This window comes from Malania oleifera, chromosome 5 (assembly GCF_029873635.1).
Source record: "Malania oleifera isolate guangnan ecotype guangnan chromosome 5, ASM2987363v1, whole genome shotgun sequence".
In the NCBI taxonomy this organism is placed as follows: Eukaryota; Viridiplantae; Streptophyta; class Magnoliopsida; order Santalales; family Ximeniaceae; genus Malania; species Malania oleifera.
In genome coordinates, this window is record NC_080421.1 from 12555844 (window position 1) to 12574811 (window position 18968).

At 37.0% G+C, this 18968-nt stretch overlaps 1 protein-coding gene across 3 annotated transcripts; it reads left to right on the forward strand.

Moving 5' to 3' along the window:
• Positions 1-641: 641 nt before the first annotated feature.
• On the forward strand, positions 642-8018 carry LOC131155254 (probable E3 ubiquitin-protein ligase ARI2). 3 transcript variants are annotated; one of them, XM_058108260.1, is made up of 7 exons: positions 642-1015; positions 1709-1741; positions 1847-2126; positions 2673-3153; positions 4095-4643; positions 4728-4894; positions 7416-8018. In XM_058108260.1, exons 1-7 carry the CDS (start codon positions 896-898, stop codon positions 7565-7567), a joined length of 1782 nt encoding a protein of 593 aa, XP_057964243.1. In that variant the 5' UTR covers positions 642-895; the 3' UTR covers positions 7568-8018. The 3 variants fall into 3 exon arrangements, with proteins under 3 accessions (XP_057964243.1, XP_057964244.1, XP_057964245.1); XM_058108261.1 differs by lacking the exon at positions 7416-8018 and having other exon boundaries at positions 680-1015; positions 4095-4633; XM_058108262.1 differs by lacking the exons at positions 642-1015; positions 1709-1741 and having other exon boundaries at positions 2034-2126; positions 2470-3153.
• Positions 8019-18968: the final 10950 nt, after the last annotated feature.

An 18968-nucleotide genomic window follows, 5' to 3' on the forward strand; every position in this document is an offset into this window, starting at 1 on the left:
AGACTTATGGCCACAAAGACAAGAGCTTATTCATTTCTGTATTTGGCATTTGGCAATTTAAAAACAACTTATTCATGCTATCTCTTGCTAACAAGCTTGTCTATTCCTCAAGTTCCAAACACACCCTAAAGAAGGAATGAAAACTTAGATTTCCTATATTTTAGGGAAAAAAATTATTAAATTATTTTGAAGCTAATTGTTTCAGAAACAATTTTCATAAATTTTTAAAATTAATTTAAAATTAATTTGTTAAAGAAAGGATGAGTCTGTAATTTTTTAGAAAATAGTTTTTATAAAATGACTTTGGAACTAATTTTTATAGGAAAAAATTTTTTTGGATAAAAAATAGAGGGCAAAGTGGAGTGACTGTATAAACGGCGTGCCTAAAAAAAAGGTAATATAATTTAATAATAGTGCAAAATTGTAATTTAAAAAATTATGAGTGAAATTATTTTACTACAATATATTACAAACAAATTTAATAAAATATCATCCCTACATAATTTTTAAAATTACAATTTTAAAAAAGGACAAAACGTGGTCGTTTGACTTGAGCGGCAATTTACAGCCACCAGCATAGCATTCGCACAGTTGTCCTCCAAACGACGTCGTTATATAGAGATGTCCTCTTTTTTGTTCCTCTATCGGCCTATTCGCCCACTTCCCCACCAGGCGTTGTAATTCCGTACGGCACACCCAAAGCCTCTCTTTCTCTGTCTCTAAAAAAGAAAAAGTTCCTTCTCTCACTCCTAGTCGCCGGCGTCCTCGCCGGCATCCGCAGCGATCTAGCCGGCAGTCCTGATCAATTCGTAGAATCTATTCGTCGATCGATCTATCTGTATAAATTTATATAGATTACATACCTATCTGTCAATTTTTATACACTTATTCTTCGATGGAGGATTGTGTGAGCAGCGACGAAGATCGCTATTATTCTGATCGAGAGTCGCTCGACGGACTCGAAAGGGATGAATCTGATCTCCAGTGGGCCCCGCTGAAAGGTCCCTCTTGTAAGGTATTCGCTTTGTTGGGTTTTTCAATCACAATTATTCTCCCTTAGTCTCGGAAAGCTTTTGATTTTTCATCTCTCTTTCCCCCCCCCCTCTCTCTGTAGGGTTTTCCTGCGAGTTCCGTCTTCTTGTCTGTGTGGTAATTTTTATGTCGTGCTGTTGTTTTCTTTGGTGTATGAAGATTGGTATTGTTAATTTTAGATGTGATGATTGATTGCGAATTTAAACCGAATGAAGTTCAGGTCTCTCTATTCACTTAAAGGTTTTGAGTTCTTGAGGTCGGTTTTGTTGTTTCCAGTTTCGTTCGTTCTTCCGTTCTTTACTGACCGATAATGTACATAAAGCAGCTTATGTTATGAAAAATTTTATCACATGAACTCTGGTTCTGCGTGAATTTCGGTTTCACTGGTTCTGTAGGCGATTGAGTTAATCCATGCCAATGTTCTCATCCAACTCTTCTTCTTCTTCTTCTTCTTCTTCTTCTTACGCGGTTAAATTATCACAGCTACAACAAGGTTCGTTTCAGTTCAAATTTTGGGAGACTACTCTTTAGAATAAGTAAACATGGTGTTATAGTACTGTTGCTTATACCGTATAAGTGAACAAAGCTTGTATATGGGTTTGGGTTATTTGAGCCGGTTATGTGTTTCAGTACAAATTGGAAAACTGAGATTCTTTTGTAACCCTTGTTTTGGCAGGTTATAACGAGAGAGTCTCTTTTGGCTGCACAGGTAATGAACTAGAGGGAGGAAAGCAGAGGAGTTTTGATTTATTTTTTAGTGGAAATTTATGTGTTTCTCTATTGCTGATGTTTTGAGAAGTGTATGTTTCTCTAGAGGGACGACTTGCAGAATGTGATGCACCTGCTATCACTGAGAGAGCACCATGCACGGACTTTACTTATTCATTACCGTTGGGATGTTGAGAAGTTGTTTGCGGTGCTTGTGGAGAAGGGGGAACGATCGTTGTTCACTGAAGCAGGTGTTACTGTGGTTGAGCATCATGATCTTGACTCATCACCAATGTCTTCTACAGTATCATGTGATATTTGCATGGATGATGTGCCAAGCAATGAGGTGACAAGGATGGACTGCAGCCACAGCTTCTGCAATAACTGTAAACCCACTGAACTTGTTCTATACTGTAGTTTATGCAACTAGAATAAGCATAATAGGAGAAAGAAATAGTGCTGTTTGACTTATGACCCTTAGATTTGCTACTTCTGTGTTGTGGATATATATTATCATTTATTCATTTCTGTACTTAAGTTGCTTGTCATAGAAGTACTCTTAGGATGAGTTTGTTACCTTTAGTAGTCCACAGATTAATACCTTTCTGTTATGTATTGTTGTGATATAAGGAAATTTCTTTCATACTGCTGTCCTATGTCCTTGAAAAATTTGCTTCATTTGTTTGCTATCATGCAGCTAAAATTTTGGGGTCCTAATTTTATATTTAGGCTGGACGGAGCATTTTATTGTGAAGATAAATGAGGGGCAAAGTAAGCGTATCAGGTGCATGGCGCACAAATGCAATGCTATATGTATTGTTGTGATATAAGGAAATTTCTTTCATACTGTTGTCCTATGTCCTTGAAAAATTTGCTTGATTTGTTTGCTATCATATGCAGCTAAAATTTTGGGGTCTTAATTTTGTATTTAGGCTGGACGGAGCATTTTATTGTGAAGATAAATGAGGGGCAAAGTAAGCGTATCAGGTGCATGGCGCACAAATGCAATGCTATATGTGATGAAGTCATTGTCAGAAATTTAGTCAGTAAAAGGCATCCTGATCTGGCAGAAAAATTCGATCGCTTTCTTCTCGAGTCATACATTGAAGATAACAAAATGGTTAAATGGTGTCCAAGTGTTCCCCATTGCGGGAATGCTATACGTGTTGAGGATGATGAGTTCTGTGAGGTAGAATGTTCATGCGGTATGCAGTTTTGCTTCAGTTGCTTAACAGAAGCACACTCACCTTGTTCATGTATCATGTGGGAGCTTTGGACCAAGAAGTGCCGAGATGAGTCAGAAACTGTTAATTGGATTACAGTTCATACAAAGCCTTGCCCAAAGTGCCACAAACCTGTGGAGAAGAACGGTGGCTGCAACCTTGTGAGCTGTATATGTGGGCAAGCATTTTGGTGAGAATTTTCTGTCTGTTTTACTTTATTTGAGTGAGTTGAGATATATAAATAACCTTTTCAGTTCTGCAAGAAATCTATAATTTGCTGGACTACTTGTTTGAATAGAGTTTGACATTATGATAGTTTCCCTTCACACTGGGTTAGTTCATCTCCATCTCATCTACTAACATGGTAATTAGTTCTCTACATTAAGTCCTCTCTCTCTTCCCTGTATTTGTTTGCGTGGGCGCGCACACTTGATTTAGAGGGGGTTTGGATTTGGAGGGAAGTTGTTTGTAGCCACTATGGTGTTTATATTTTTAGAGACTGGGTAAATGGTTAAATGTGAAAGTCATCAATTCACCACAAAGAGGGAAATTCACAACTTTTTCTTCTGTGAAATTCGTACCCTCGAAGCCATATGATGCAGAAGACCTATGAATACATAATTCATGACTTCAAGAGGAATAGGATTAGAGGATCAGAGCTAGTTAGATTTTCTTATTTTTGCTTATTTTTGGTAAGTTGCATTTAGTGTGATTTTGAGTCTGCAGAAAAATTCAAAAATTTACTGAAACAAATTTCTTCAAGAAAAATTAAACCGAATTGAACCTGAAAATCAGTTTGGTTCTGTTCTGTTTCTAATTTTTTGGGCAGTATATGACTTAATACATCTGTAGATGTATACGGTAGATAAATATAAAATACTGTTTAGTTTTACATGGTACAAAACATATTTTTTTTATTGATAAGTAAATATTTGGTTTGTTCAGTTCATTTCAGATTTTGCAGTTAGCAAATTCCAGAAATGGAACAAATCTAACTGAATTTATATGAAAACTGAAGCAAATTTCTCAGCTGGTTTTTCCCCCCCCCTCTGAAATGTTGGATTCATCTGCACTTTGCACTTGATTTTCCCTACATTAGTTTATTAATTTTTAATTCTTTACTTTACATAGTTGGCTTTGTGGTGGAGCTACTGGTCGAGATCATACTTGGTCAAGTATTGCTGGTCATAGTTGCGGCCGCTACAAAGAAGACCGGGAGAAAAAAGCTGAACGTGCGAAGCGGGATCTTTATCGGTATATGCACTATCACAATCGTTACAAAGCCCATACGGATTCTTTTAAGCTTGAAAGTAAATTGAAGGAGACTATCCGAGAAAAGGTGTCAAATTCAGAAGAGAAAGAATCATCTCTCAGAGATTTCAGTTGGGTAACAAATGGGCTCAATAGACTCTTCAGATCAAGGCGTGTTCTTTCATATTCATATCCGTTTGCATTTTACATGTTTGGAGATGACCTATTTAAGGATGAGATGACGAATGAGGAGAGGGAAATTAAACAACATTTGTTTGAGGACCAGCAACAGCAGCTTGAGGCAAATGTTGAGAATCTCTCCAAGTGTTTAGAGGAGCCATTTGATCAGTTTACTGTGGATAAAGTTATGAACATAAGGATGCAAGTCATCAATTTGTCTGTCATCGTTGATTCTCTTTGTAAGAAAATGTCGGTATGGCTGTGAAAAGTTTTGAATCTTTTATTTATTTATTTATGCATTTGAAATTCACGTGCTTAAATAACAACATGCAGGTATGAATGCATTGAGAATGATTTATTAGGGTCTCTCCAGCTTGGTACCCACAATATAGCTCCCTACAGGTCAAAGGGTATTGAGAGGGCATCAGAACTGTCTGCTTGTGGGAGCACCAAAGCCAATGATACTGATAAATGTGTACCATCAGATTCAGGAACAAATGGTAAAGTGGATTAAACTGTTTTTATATGTCGGCCCTATTTGGTATCGAATTGATAATTCTTGAAACTTGCACAAATGGTTTGGAAAAAAGATATGAGCTTAACATAGAAATAACCTGGAGACAGAACCACAGATATCTAGCAAAAAAATCGGGCTATTTGGAAAACTTCTTTCCAGGGAAATAGAAGGACAATCATCTTTGCATACAAGGAAGTTGAGGCCCTAACGTGAAAATCAAAACACCATTGAGAAGGGAGCTTATGATGGGGGATATAGTTAAAAAATGGTGTCAGTGAGTGAATTCATACTGTGTGAAACGAAAGAAAATAGGAGAAATGAAATTCTCAATTCCATTGATTATTATGGTATTAAATGTTCTTGTGGTAATAGATGTTCTTGTGGTAATAGATATAAATGCATTCATTTGGAATCATACAATATTTGACTGATCTAGATGATATTTCTAACTCTGATCCACATAGAATGCAGAATGCAGCCTGTAGGCATATCTTTAATCAATATAATGCTTCCTGTCTTGTATCTTCTGATATTCTCTTGTTTGACAGAATAAAAATAGAACAAAGAACAATTTTTATCTGCATCCATCTTAATCTCTTACCCAACTATTTACCATACTGTGTGTCAGTCTTTCTGCTGTATCTCTTCTGATATAACAGGGGCAAATTGTCCAGGTTTTTTGTGGCTACATAGCTATGGATTTGAACATAATATCTTTGTCCTTCTAACTTTTGAGCATCCGCTTATCATCCATTGTGTTACCATCAACTGTGTCTAAACATGTTGGTAATTACAGGAACATGAGATGCAAAGGATACTGAATTTCTTGTGACTTTCTATATCATGATGAATTCCTCATTAAATAAGGTGACATTGAGTTCATGCGATTGGAGTCTTTTTATTTTTCACATTTGCATTTTTGTGAATCTTTTGCTTCTTCTCAGCCATTGTTGTTTGTAATCAAGTTTGCTTGGTGTCTTCCAGTGATTACATATATTTAAGAAACTGATAGTTCAACTAAGATGATCTGCGCCTCCTGAAACCCTGTCCCCTTCTCAGCAGAAAAAGGTTGCACTAATACTCAATCATCTATTATTGCTGTGTCTTCCGCATGATTGTGCATTGATTGAATGGAAATAAGTTATTTGAAATCTTGAACCCTCATAATACCATACATTAGGTTTAAGATGTCCATTCAGCCCACCCGCTCCTTTTTCTGTTGTTTTTTCGTCCCAAAGTGAAATTTAGTTACACTAAAAGGGTAAATATTTAGAATTAAAACACAGCCATATCAAGATCCTTGTTCATGTTGTAGTAGATTTGAGTCCATATCTATTTTCTAGTGTCAACATGTCTGCTTTTGCATGGCTCCACTTGATGTTTTTTTTTTTTCATCTTACTGAACTGAATTTCGTAATTTATTGATTGGTATCGCCTTTAAACTTTTTGTGAATGCTATAATTTCTAATTTTGTCCTCTTCTCAGAAGGTTAGTTGCCCTTTGTAATGTTCTCAGTTCATCTATGTTTACCTGAAGGGTGCTGCCCAAAAAGAAAAAAACACTTAAAAGGGTGTCTTTTTTTTTTTTTTTTTTCCTTGATGATTTTTGATGGCATAGCATTTGGTTTCATAGCTTGACAGGGCTTATGGCTTATCTGTTGAAATTATTCTGATCCAATGTGAATGCATTGATCACACGATATTGTTGAAGAAATTCTGCATTTGGATGGAAATTGCTTCTTGAATGCTTTTGCCATTCTTTCTGTCCTCCACAAACTACCATTTAGGAAATCTTTGTTGTTGGTTTATGTTATTTTTCCCCATCCTGGAATATGTTTCTTGCGGGCTTTGTGATTCTCTCTCTATTTTACAAACTATCATTAGGAAATCTATGTTGTCAATGAGTTGGTTTATGTTATTCTTTTTCCATCCACTGATTTGGATATATAAATTTTTTGAAAATTGGTGTCACTCAACAATAAAAGATATTGAACCAGTAGTCTGCATGACTCCCTTGTGCGATTACTATCATTCCTTTGGTGCATAAGCATATGCTATGGCAGTAGTTCCCTTTTTTCGTGGTTCTTTTCTAGGGAAGAGTTTTAAGGGGGCCAGGGAGATTGAAAGTAATATATTCTGCATAATTTTTTAGAATGTTAAAATTTTTTGATTGGTATGGAAGTTTTTTCATGAAATTTCAAGGACTTTGTATAAAAAAAGGTTGAAATTTACAAATTTGGTTAAAACGGCATCACTCTTGATTACAAGGTAATGCTTCCCATGCATAAGATGAGAATTTAGTTTTAGTTTCATTCAATTTTGTTTTTATTTTTTTAATTCCACCAAAAGCCTTTTTTCTTTTGGGGGGGGGGGGGGGGGGGTTGTTTGGGTTCCTTTTTGTATCGATATAAATCTTGTGTGATGTGTGGTTAATTATAGTTCTGTTGATGCAAATATGAAGATAAGTAAGGCCAAAATCTGTTTGCTGACATAGAGCATGTGTAGGAGGAACGGATGCTGACCGACCATCAGGCTCTGGGAGCTCGGTTGAGAGTGGATGTTCTCCTCGGAAACGTGCTAGAAGGGGGGGTCTCGGGGGCACCTTCTTCGACCTCAACTTTCCTCCTGAGCTTGCTGACAGGAATGGCGATATTTAAAGCAGCCTGCTCACTGATAGTTTTCCAAGTGTACAGCTCTAACTCAAATGTGACGGAAGCCTCGTTCCCTTCACAATGGATCTCAATTATTTTGTGGACGACACCAAACTGCAATATCTTTTTCCCCTCTTATCATTAGTCCATCCAGTCTCATATTCCTCATTTTTGTTAGCATACCCTGGCAATGGCAGATTATGTTAGTATTTTTTTTCCCTATATTTTTCCATTTTCCTCCCTTCAGGAATCCATGTATTGTACATAAGCTGTTTATCAGACTTACATGCGTCATTTATAAATATATATAATATAATTTATAGTACATGTATCTGTATATTCTGCAATGTACTTGAGGCTCCAGTTGAGAGCCCCATTCTTGATGCATCTTTGGATAGAACAGCAAAAAGTATTTGCGGGATGGTATGATATTATTGGTTCCTGTTTGGGTTTTAAAGTAATGTTTGCCTAGTGTTATGCTGTAATATTTTGGGCTCTCTCTCTCTCTCTCTCTCTAGGGGTGAGCATAATTTGGAAAAACCGAATTAATCGATTCAACCGGCCGAAATTGATCGGTTCGGTTTGGGTAAAAAAACCAGTTCGGTCGGTTTGGTTGGGCTTCACCAAAATTCGGTGAATTGGGTTTCGGTTTGGTTAATTGCACATATTAATTCGGTTAATCGATTTATTAATTAATTAAAATTTAAATATAATTTATTATATGTTAATTTGTTAGGGGTGGGGCTTGGCTTGGGGGGAAAAAGGTGGAGCGGAGGGCTGGGGTTTAATTTGTTTACTGTTTTTGCCTCTGTGCTGTACCGAAGCTTTAGGTCTCCCTCCATCGAACCATCTCCATTCTCCACTCCCCACTCTCTCTCTCTCTCTCTCTCTCTCTCCACACTTTCTCCCATCCCTTTCTCCTCTCTTTTTAGCTTCTCTTTGCAAAGACAAGCTTCTGGGATGATATCTAGTTGGGAGCGGTTTGTTTCGGGAGCAGTGGTTAGGGCTTTTCTTTTCTGTTTCGAGCTCTATTTGCGTTGCAGAAATTGTTTAATTTGAGCGATTCAGCAATTGATTTGTAGGGTTTTGGGACTCGGAAAATGTTGGGACTTTGTTCAAAAAACATTCTCCTGGCGGTGGTTTCTTCAGTTCAATGGCGTTTGGGTGTTGCAACTCTGTCGGCTGATTTTGAGGTGAAGTTTGGAATTATAGCTTAATTCTGAGAAATACCTTTCATTTTAGAAGTTCAAATTCTTCCAAATATACATGAATGTGTAGAAAATATTGGAACCAATTTAGAGCTGAAATTATGAAATTGCCGATGTGTTAAATTGTTCTTCAACTGTGTTGGCATAACATGAATGTTCAGAGGTGGTTGCTTGCTGTCAATATTTTCTTTTTTAAAAATGCAGGAAAAATATTTATTAATAAATTAATAGATAAGGTGTTTAATTAGCTGAAATTGGTAAAAAAAAAATCATAATTATATTCAGTTTTCAACAATTAATTACAAATAATTTCGCTTAAATTCGGTTAAATTTGGTTAACCGAATTATTTGAAAAGGTAATTCAGTTGTGTTCAGTTTGTCAGTTCGGTCGGTTCGGTTAACATCATTTACTAATTGAAATTTTCAGTTAATTCGTTTAATTGTCCAAATTTGGTCGAATCGATCGTTTGCTCACCCCCCCTCTCTCTCTCTCTCTCACACACACACACACACACACACACACACACACACACACAAGTGCACACACACACGCGCACACACACCATGCTGAAATGGGTACATTCTGCTCTTGTTTAAATTGGATCATTGAATAATCGTTTGAAGGTGCCCCTTTCTATCAGAAGGCTTCATTAAAATTAAATATAAGATTTTATGAGAATTTAATAGAAGAAGTTTGGAGAGAAAAATACTTCAAACTAGATACTTCTAAAGCCAACTTTGAATCAGATCCTATTGTGATAGATCTAAAAAGAGTAAAGAAAGGTCTAGAATCACAACTAATAGAGATTGAAAGGCAGATTAGCCTTTATCAATCTAGAATTAGGCAGTGTGAGTGGCATTTAGAGCAACTCCACAGAACTCTAGGATCAGAATCAGACGGCCAAAATCTCATTCATCTTCAAAAATGAAGGATAGTCAGTCCATCACGAATAAAATTAGAGAAATAATGAAAAGTTATGAGGACAAAATACAATCTCTCAGTAGGGGAGAAGACACTCAAACGTCTCAAGTCAAAAGTAGCATGTCAGGAAGATATACTACTAAAGACTATGAAGATGCACAGGAATAGGAGGTTCAGAGTGCTCTCAGAGACATTGATGAGACAAAGGTTTTGTCAGATATAACTGAAGATATCCAGAATGCTTAGGACAAATTGGATAAGCTTCTTCATCGTGAAAAATGGACAGAGAATGAAGTTTTAGAGATTCAGAAGAGAATCAATAAAAAGCTTAATGAGGTAGAAGACCTCAAGGCTAAGAAATTAGCCAGCGCCGAAAGAATCCTTGCAAGAACCAGTAAGGGTTCAGCAAGAGGTGGAACTGCGGAAGCAGGACCATCAAATTTCAGGGAAACAGTACCAGTAAGTTTTCTAGAAGTTTCATCTTGGGATGCTAAGTCAATATGGCAGCCCCTAAGAATGGAACCATATCCGTGGGAGAGAAAGAAGTTATCTTTCAAGGAAATGCTCCAAACCACGACAAAACAGCAGGAGTCTGTTTTAAATTACCCAGGAAGAATTCAGGAGGAATTCAGACCAAGGAAGAGTGTTCTAGTGGAACCATCCTTAGGCTTAATTGTGAAAAGGATCCCGCAGTTGCAATTGATGATTGGGCTATGGATATTAGATATCATATCCTTAGCAGAGGAATTGAATCTTGGTCGGTGGAGCAAGCATATAAATTTGTAGTAGCCACACTAAGAGGAAATGTTGGAGATTTTTGGGAAATACTTCAAAGGAACTCAGATGTGAGTACCATCATTATTAACACCATCAAAACTCCAGATGAAGTAATTGCTATCATAACTGATTTCCTCAAACAGGAGTTTGTAGGATATTTGCTAGTTGATAGAGGGGACGAGCTAGTTGAGAAGGCCAGGATGGCTTTCACAAAGATTCAGATTTGTGACATGAGTTACTTTGAGGAGTTTCTTTGTGAATACCAGTATTGGTATTACAAGCTCGGACCACAAGATCAAGCGTATGCAAAAGAAGTCTTCATCAATAAATTACTCGGTAGTTGGCCAGAAGTGGTAAAACAAGCTATTAAGCAGAGACTAGAGAGAGATACAGAAGTATCAGATACTCTCGGAGTCAGAGCAGAAACAGTAAGGAAAATGATAAGACTTTATTGTATGCAGAGGCATATGTTTCAGGATATAAGAAACATGCCTTTTATGAATTCAGACTGCTGTGCTAAGATAAGTGGGGTAGCAGGAAGATATGGATGTAACCAGAGACCAACTAAATACTCAGAACGAGTAAAAACTAGTTGTGTCGATGGAGTTTGCCATAAGAAAACTAAAGTATCCAAAGTCAAAGGAAAGACTTGGAAAAAATTTGGGAAGAGAAAGAGCTCTAAAAAAGGGCAAAAATACCCAGAAAAAAGATATCTTAGACCCAGTAGGGTAAGAGAAGATATCAAGGAATCGTTCAAAAAGAAATATGGACGATATCCCAAATGTCCACAAGGAAAATCCTTGGAAAATTGTGATTGTTGTTGGTTTTGTGGCAAGAAGGGCCATAAGGCTAATAATTGTCCAGAAGCAGAAAAAAGGAAGGGTAGCCTCAAAAGTATTTTGACGGAGAACACTTTAGAACTGCTTTATGAACCGATTTAGGGTGAGGAAATAGACTCAGATGATGAGAGTGTTTATTCTATTTTCTCAGAATATTCTAAATCAGAAGAAGAAGAGGAAGATTTAGAGGATGAATCTCCTTACGATCTCAAGCTGAGACAGTTAAGACTAGCTATGATAAGAGCAGCACCAGAACTAGTTTCTCTAGCAGGAGAAGAAGAAGATCTAGTGCAGAATGCAGAAACTGAAATTCCTTCAGAAAGTAGGGATTGTCAAGAATGGAGGATGCCTCGAGCCAGTTGGGCCAAAGCATACCAGACCTCATGGATACCTTACAAAGAGACAGTAAAGGTAATAAAAAAAAAGGTAACAACGGAAGTATCTAGTACGGATGCCGGGACATTTATAGTTCCATTGTTAACAACACAAGAAGTCCAGAGAGCAATGGATAAGAAGGCAAGATATGTCCACTATGGAATCATCCAGGTTGGAATTGATCCCTTAGTAAGAAAAGGACAAGATGTTCTTATTCTCATTGCAGTTATGGATGGAAGTATTGGAAATTTTGGTAGATCCTTGCTAGGAGGAGCAAGAGCTAACTTGCATTAAGGAGCAACCTGGATAAAAGTTATACCAGATTTACATGTTGACCTCCAAGACAAGAGTGTGGAAAAAACTCTACAAATTAGAGTTAATACGCGTGAATGGCAGAATATGTTAAAATGTAGCCCAGACAGGAGGTGCATTAGAATTATTTCCAAATTATATTTAAAGTTCTATAATACGGGGAAACCAGCCCTCAGAAGGGGAGTTAGTACGTTCACTCAACTCTTTGAGACAAATCAAGCGGACTTAGTTAGAGGATTACAGCCCGAAGTTGTGAATCCAAGAGTGCTAAGCTGGCCTCAGATTTGGGTAACCCCAAGGACAGAAGAAAGATTGAAAAATCTTTTGCCAGCGTCAGTAAGACAAGAGACAAATAGATTAATCATCACATAACCTCTAAGTGATTATACTCCTAGTAGAGCGAGTGTATCTAGAGAGGAAGATATTATGTAACGTCCCTCGTTAAAATATAACAAAATACATCAAATGGTCAACCCGAACCCGTGGGTAGCGGGGACACCTATCAAACACAGCGGAAAAACCTAGCAGCAGTAAAATAAAATCACAATCATCCAACCATAATGCATAATACCAGAGCTTTCTATTAACATTAATATACTGTTTATATGTACAATCTCCAAAGAGCCAAAAACAACACTAGGATCATGCAATAAAAATCTTCTAGTCCTAGTTCAACGCTTACCCTTCTAGTAGGGAAGCACCAACCACTCAACAGCGGCCCTGAGCCGCCGGTCTCTCTGGGTTTCCTGAAAAGTTAATTAATGTTGGGGGTGAGACACTTCTCAGTAAGGGAAAATAAACTAAATACAACTGTGTGGCAACATGAATATTTAAAGTGCTTATACATATACAGTACATTTCATAACTCTGGAATAATCATAATATCATACTGGGTAATCATGTACTTTCATATTCATTAATAAATCATAACATACATAAACATCTGTTATAACTCGTAATACTGAAAACAAACCCAAGATGAATAGCTAGCTAATGTCATGTATTACCCCCCATGATGGGTTGTGCAGCCCGAAGGCGAGACCCGACAATGGCTGGCAGACCACTATCGAATCAACTATGTCTGTAAGTACGATGGGCCCGCCGCACCCTGGTCTGGATTGCCAAGTGGACGTCCACACTCTACTGAAAGCCACATCGACTATCCATCTCCCATCCTCTCGTGGGACGGTAGCACTAATCTGACGTAAATATCTGATCTACAATATAGCTACGGTACCGAGCCCTGAACTGAACTAAACTAACATCCTGATTATAATAACATATAATACATGAATATACATAACATCATCACGGCCTCGTGCCAAAAACATAGATACGGCCTCGTGCCGAAATCATACATATGGCCTCGTGCCAAAATCATAGTAAATATGGCCTCGCGCCAATAACATAAATACGACCTCGTGTCGATAGCATAAATACATGGCCTCGTGCCAAAATCATAGTAAATACGGCCTCGTGCCGATAACATAAATATGGCCTCGCACCAGATACGTTTCAGGTATTTACATTTTAAAAATAACTCATTTATCATATATTCGTCAACTCAATATAACATAACCCATCTTTCCAAAATACCTGAAAATGTGTTTTACTCGTAAAAACATTCATATCATATCTCATTTCACGTAAAATAATATTCATGCCATTCATGCTCTGTTAAAAGTCATACTAAAATCATGATTTTTGGGCATCTCATACATACATATACATTTTAATTATCCTAGCAATATTTTCCCAATCGTACATTTCATTCATAATACACATTATAACATATGCTTTTCTGAAAATAAATTTACTCATAATCAATAATAATTTGTATGGAAAATGACTGTTTTAGTTTATTCCCTTACCTGACTACTGAGAAAGCCCCCTAAAATCCTAGCCTAACCCCCGTAGGATTTCCTGATAAATATCGTGAAACTCAAAACTCCCGATATTAATCATCAATATTTTCATGCGTACATCAATTTCTATAACTACCACAAAGTCTAATTTGGCTTAAAAAGCCTTACCTCAACTCTGGGATGATTTTCAATTTCGTTTTCCCAACGATCCGCTCCGGTAAACTCGCAGAGAACTTCGCTAGGAGCATCGTGGTAGCCTTAAATCTTCGATCCGGCGACTGGCGGGGCCAAAATTGAAGAGAGAGAGTGAGAGGACCGAAGAGGAGAGAGAGAAGAGAGAGAGAGAGGAGCATGAAAATGAATAAAAATCGGATTTTTCATATTTATTGGCGGCGAAACTCATCGACGAGCCCAACCTTCATCGACGAGTTCTTCACAAATTTCGTCGATGAAATCTAGTCTTCGTCGACGAAATTCTCGGCTCTAGAACCCCTCTCGGTAATTCTTCGTCGACGAAGCCCTGTGTTTGTCGACGAAATCCTTTAAGCCTTCGTTGACGAAATCCTGTGTTCGTCGACGAAATCTTTTAAGTCTTCGTCGATGAAATCCTGTGTTTGTCGACGAAATCTTTTAAGCCTTCGTCAACGAAACCCTGTGTTCGTCGACGAATTCAAGTAGTTTCTTAAAAATTATTTTATTTCCCAAATGCAATGTCGTCGACGAAGTCTGCAGCCTCCTTCTGTTTCTGTTTCTATTTCCCTCTCTCTTTATTATTTAAATATCATTTAAAAAAATTCGGGTCGTTACATATTAATTTAGAAATTAGGTCAGAAGGATCTGGACCATCCGAATTAAGACCATCAAGCAGTAGAAGGGTAGTTGGTCAGAGAACCATAAGAATCCCTATCTATGCAGTTAAAGATGAAGGCCAGTCTCATATAGCATATACGGGAGCATCCATTTTGAGCACCAAATTTGAAGAATGGGCAACATTGGTTAACATTTCTATCGGGAAGATAGAATGTACAGCCCTTGTTGACACTGGGTGTACATGGTCATGCACTAGGATTAGATTTCCAGAAGTGACTTGGGAATCAGAAAGTCTTAGAGTTATAATTGGTAACAGTGCTATTCTCCAGATAGGAGAAGTTGCCAGAAATGTTAAAATCAGGATGAATGGCAAAGAATATGAGGAGCAAATTCTTGGCCTAATTCCAGATTTACCATACGATTTCCTTTTGGGAAGTAAATTCCTTAGAAAATATCAGCCATTTACAATATTTTTACAAGGAATTATCCTAGATAATCATTTCATTCCGAAGCCCTCAGATACTACTGTAAAGAATTATATGTTAGTAGAGGAAGAAAAATTGGGAGAAAAATCTAATTATCAGGAGAAACTTGATAATTGGAAGGAATTGATATCAGGAAGTATTCTAAAGGTAAATCAGTCGTCTGAAGAAGAAGAAAGTTATCTTGAAGAAATCAAGAAGATGCTTTCAAAAAATTGGTCGGAGAATCCGTAGGCATTATGGCATAAAGCCATGCCAGAAGCTGATATTATGCTTAAAAATCTCGATACAGTTATCAGAAGTAAATGGTTTAGTTATCCAAATGAAATGGTAAAGGAATTTGAGAAGCAAATTCCAGAATTGTTAAATTTGGGACTTATTAGGCACAGTATGAGTGAGCATGGAAGTGTAGCATTCATGGTAACAAATCATGTCAAGCAAGTATGAGGAAAATCCAGAATGATTATTGATTATAGAGATCTGAATAAAGAAACAAGAGACGATGGGTATAACTTGCCTAATCAGGAATCTCTTAGAAATAAAATAAGAAGGGAGAAACCCTCATTTTATTCTAAATTCGATCTCAAATCAGGGTATTGGCAGATAAAGGTCAAAGAAAGAGCAATAGCTCTTACAGCCTTCACAATGCCCATTGGGCTTTTCGAATGACTAGTAATGCCATTTAGACTGAAGAATGCCCTACGAATTTTCCAGAGAAGAATGGACAGAGCGTTTGGAGGAATGACTGGATTTGTTGCAGTTTACATCGATGATGTTTTAGTATTTAGTAAAAATATTACGGATCATTTAGAACATTTGACGCAGGTGGCACAAGTGTTTAAAAAAGAAGGAATGGTTCTTTTAGAAATAAAAACCATTTGGATGCAACCTCAGATAGAATTTTTAGGTCTAAAAATTCGAGGTAATGAAGAGGAGCTTCAACTATACATAGTAGAAAGGCTACATGAATTTCCTTATGAATTCAAAGATAGAAGGCAGTGTCAATGTTTTCTAGGAGTATTGAATTACATTAGAAAATTCATAAAGGATTTGGAAAAAAAGGCAACACCAATTCAGAAAAAGGTTTCAATAAAGAATCCCTGGAATTGGACTTCAGAGGATACTGAAATTGTTAAAGCCTTAAAGAAAGAAGCAAAAATTTTTCCAAAATTAGAATATCCAGACGGAACAGAATTAGACATAATTCTAGAAACCGATCCTTCAGATATAGCATGGGGATGCGTTTTAAAGATCAGGAAAATCGATAAAATAGAACATCTCAGCAGATATTGGAGTGAATGTTTTAATGGAGCAGAGCTTAATTACCCAGTTCATGAAAAAGAATTATTGGCAGTTCTTAAAGGAATTAGGGTCAATGAACTTTTCTTGGGTAAACCATTTATCGTTAGAACAGATAGTTCCTATGTAAAGCATTTCATGGGAATTAAGTTAAAACGATGCACTCAAGCAAGATTGGTTAGGTGGAGGAATGAGTTACAATATTATTCCTTTAATATAGAACATATTAAGGGAAAAGATAATATTATTGCTGATACTCTAACCAGATACTTAAATTCTTGCAGAAAAGATGACGAGTAGTAGCAGCAGCAGTAGCGGCCATATCAGATGCCCAATTTGTCAAGAAAGGCATAAGGTGGCAGATTGCCCAATTTCCAAATTTGTTGAAAAACATAGGCAAGCATCTTTCAGATCCAGAAAGGAAGAAGAAAGAGAAAAAAGTGTTTCTCAGAAGAGAGGACGACCAGTTCCAATTCAGGAACAAATGAAGAAAGGGAGTTCATCCAGGAAGGATGAGAGACCCAATGATAAAAGCCACATTTAGTGCTTTGTTTGTAACTAGTTCGGTCACTACAGCACTCAGTGCACCTAGAATCCTAGATCCAGGAAAGGGAGAGGAGAAAAAATACAGAAAAAAGAAGAGATCACGATCAATAGAAGTTTTCCAGAAACTAGAAAGGATAAGGAAACAACTGAGGTCGAAGTAGTCGATATTGATATGGTTCTTGAAGATTTTCTGTTAAGAACTCCAGAAGGAAAAGGGTTTTGTTAGAAGGGATGATTAATAATCCAACAATTCCAGCAAATACACCATTTTCAATCTATCTTCGGGAAATAGTAGAAATTTTGAAAGAATTTGAATCCATTATTTCAGAATATTTCATAGTCATTAATAGGGAAAGTATATCCGAAATCATTCACCAGTAGATTAAGCTTAAGGCGGAGATGGATATTCAGCTTAAGAAATACAATTTTACTACCAGAGCGATAGTTGGTATTTCAGAATATCCTGAATTAAAGCAGTTTTGGATGAAGAGCGGATTGTGTATTTCGAAGCTACACAATTCCAGAAGCATTAAACCAGAACTTCTTATTGCAGTACAGAAGGCTTTAAGGACGGGAGAAATCCAGTTTTTTGGTTTTAGTAAAATAGGGCAGGCTTTCAACTTTCTACTAGCAATGATGAAATATGTGCTAAATTTTACCCATCCAGGATGGATTTGGTGGACTAGCTATATTGAACCAGTTGAGTTGAAAACAGGAAAAGTCTTGTCCTGGAATCTTTTTCCAGAAGATTGGAAAGAAGGAACCGTTTCAGACTTTTATGAAGAGGAACCAGATTGGGAGGATTTTCAGAAGCATAGAAAATTCTATGATTTGGTCCAGAATCTGTGGGGAATTTATTTGTTAGAAGTTAGGATGTCATCAAACTGTATTTTCTTCTCAGATCATGAAATTCTGATTTCCATTAAAGGAAAGTTTCTCTAGAAATCCGAGGAAGCTAATTTAGCAGAATTTGCGATTAATGCAAGAAATGTAATTAATCAGAATAAAGATTGGGAGCAGCATCTTCCTTCAATCCAAGCCATGAAGAGCGATCTTCAGATTGTACTAACGGAGTTGGCAAAAAAGGAGCACGATGAAGAAATCATTAGTGTCCTAAAAGATCTCTGAAGAAGGACGAGATCTTTGCCAAGTGTACAGATTAGATGATAGTCCAAACACTCATCATGTCTCAGGCCAGATTGAGCGTGTTACTCAAGAAGGTCATATCAGACACCTGTCCAGAAACGTGTCATATCCCAGGCCTTACCGAAAGGACAATTCGTCGGGTCATATCCTGTGTATTTAGTCAAAAGTAACTTTATTAAAGTTGCTTGTTTTATTAAAGTTGTGTTGGTCTTTTGTTTTGTTTTGAAAGGATGAGTCAGCAAAGTATGTTCTGTTCTCCTCTTTTATTAAAGTTGCTTTTACTTTATGTCAAAGTAGGTTTTGCTTTAGTTTTATGTCAGACATCTGCTTTTGAGAAAATAAGTTTGTGCTTATCTATTAGCGATTGCTTGCCTATTTAAGGGAGCTCCGACCTTCATGTTCGGAGAGGGAAAATTAGAAAGCATTAATACAAGTTTATTCAGTTCAAGAAATCTCTCTCTTTAAACCTTTCTTCTATTCCAAACACTAGAGTGTGACTGTTGAAGTTCTAAAGAAGCCCAAGAAAGCTCGTTGAAAGAAGAACTCGTAGAGGTTCCACATAGACACCAAGCACACTAGTGGGAGACGAAAGGTTACCTATTACAGCTTCGTTCAGGGTTGCAAAACGAGATTAAGAAAATGTAATAAATTTGTTATTAATTAATTTTTCTTTTCCCCTTTGTCATTCTAATTTCAGTTTTGAGTCCAGTAAGGATTAACGAGAAAACGAGGGTGCATTTGGAAGATGATGGGTCGTGCTTTATGGGGGTAATTCCACGTAGCATACGAATTTCCAACGTGGTCAAAACGACGTCGTGTCACTGCG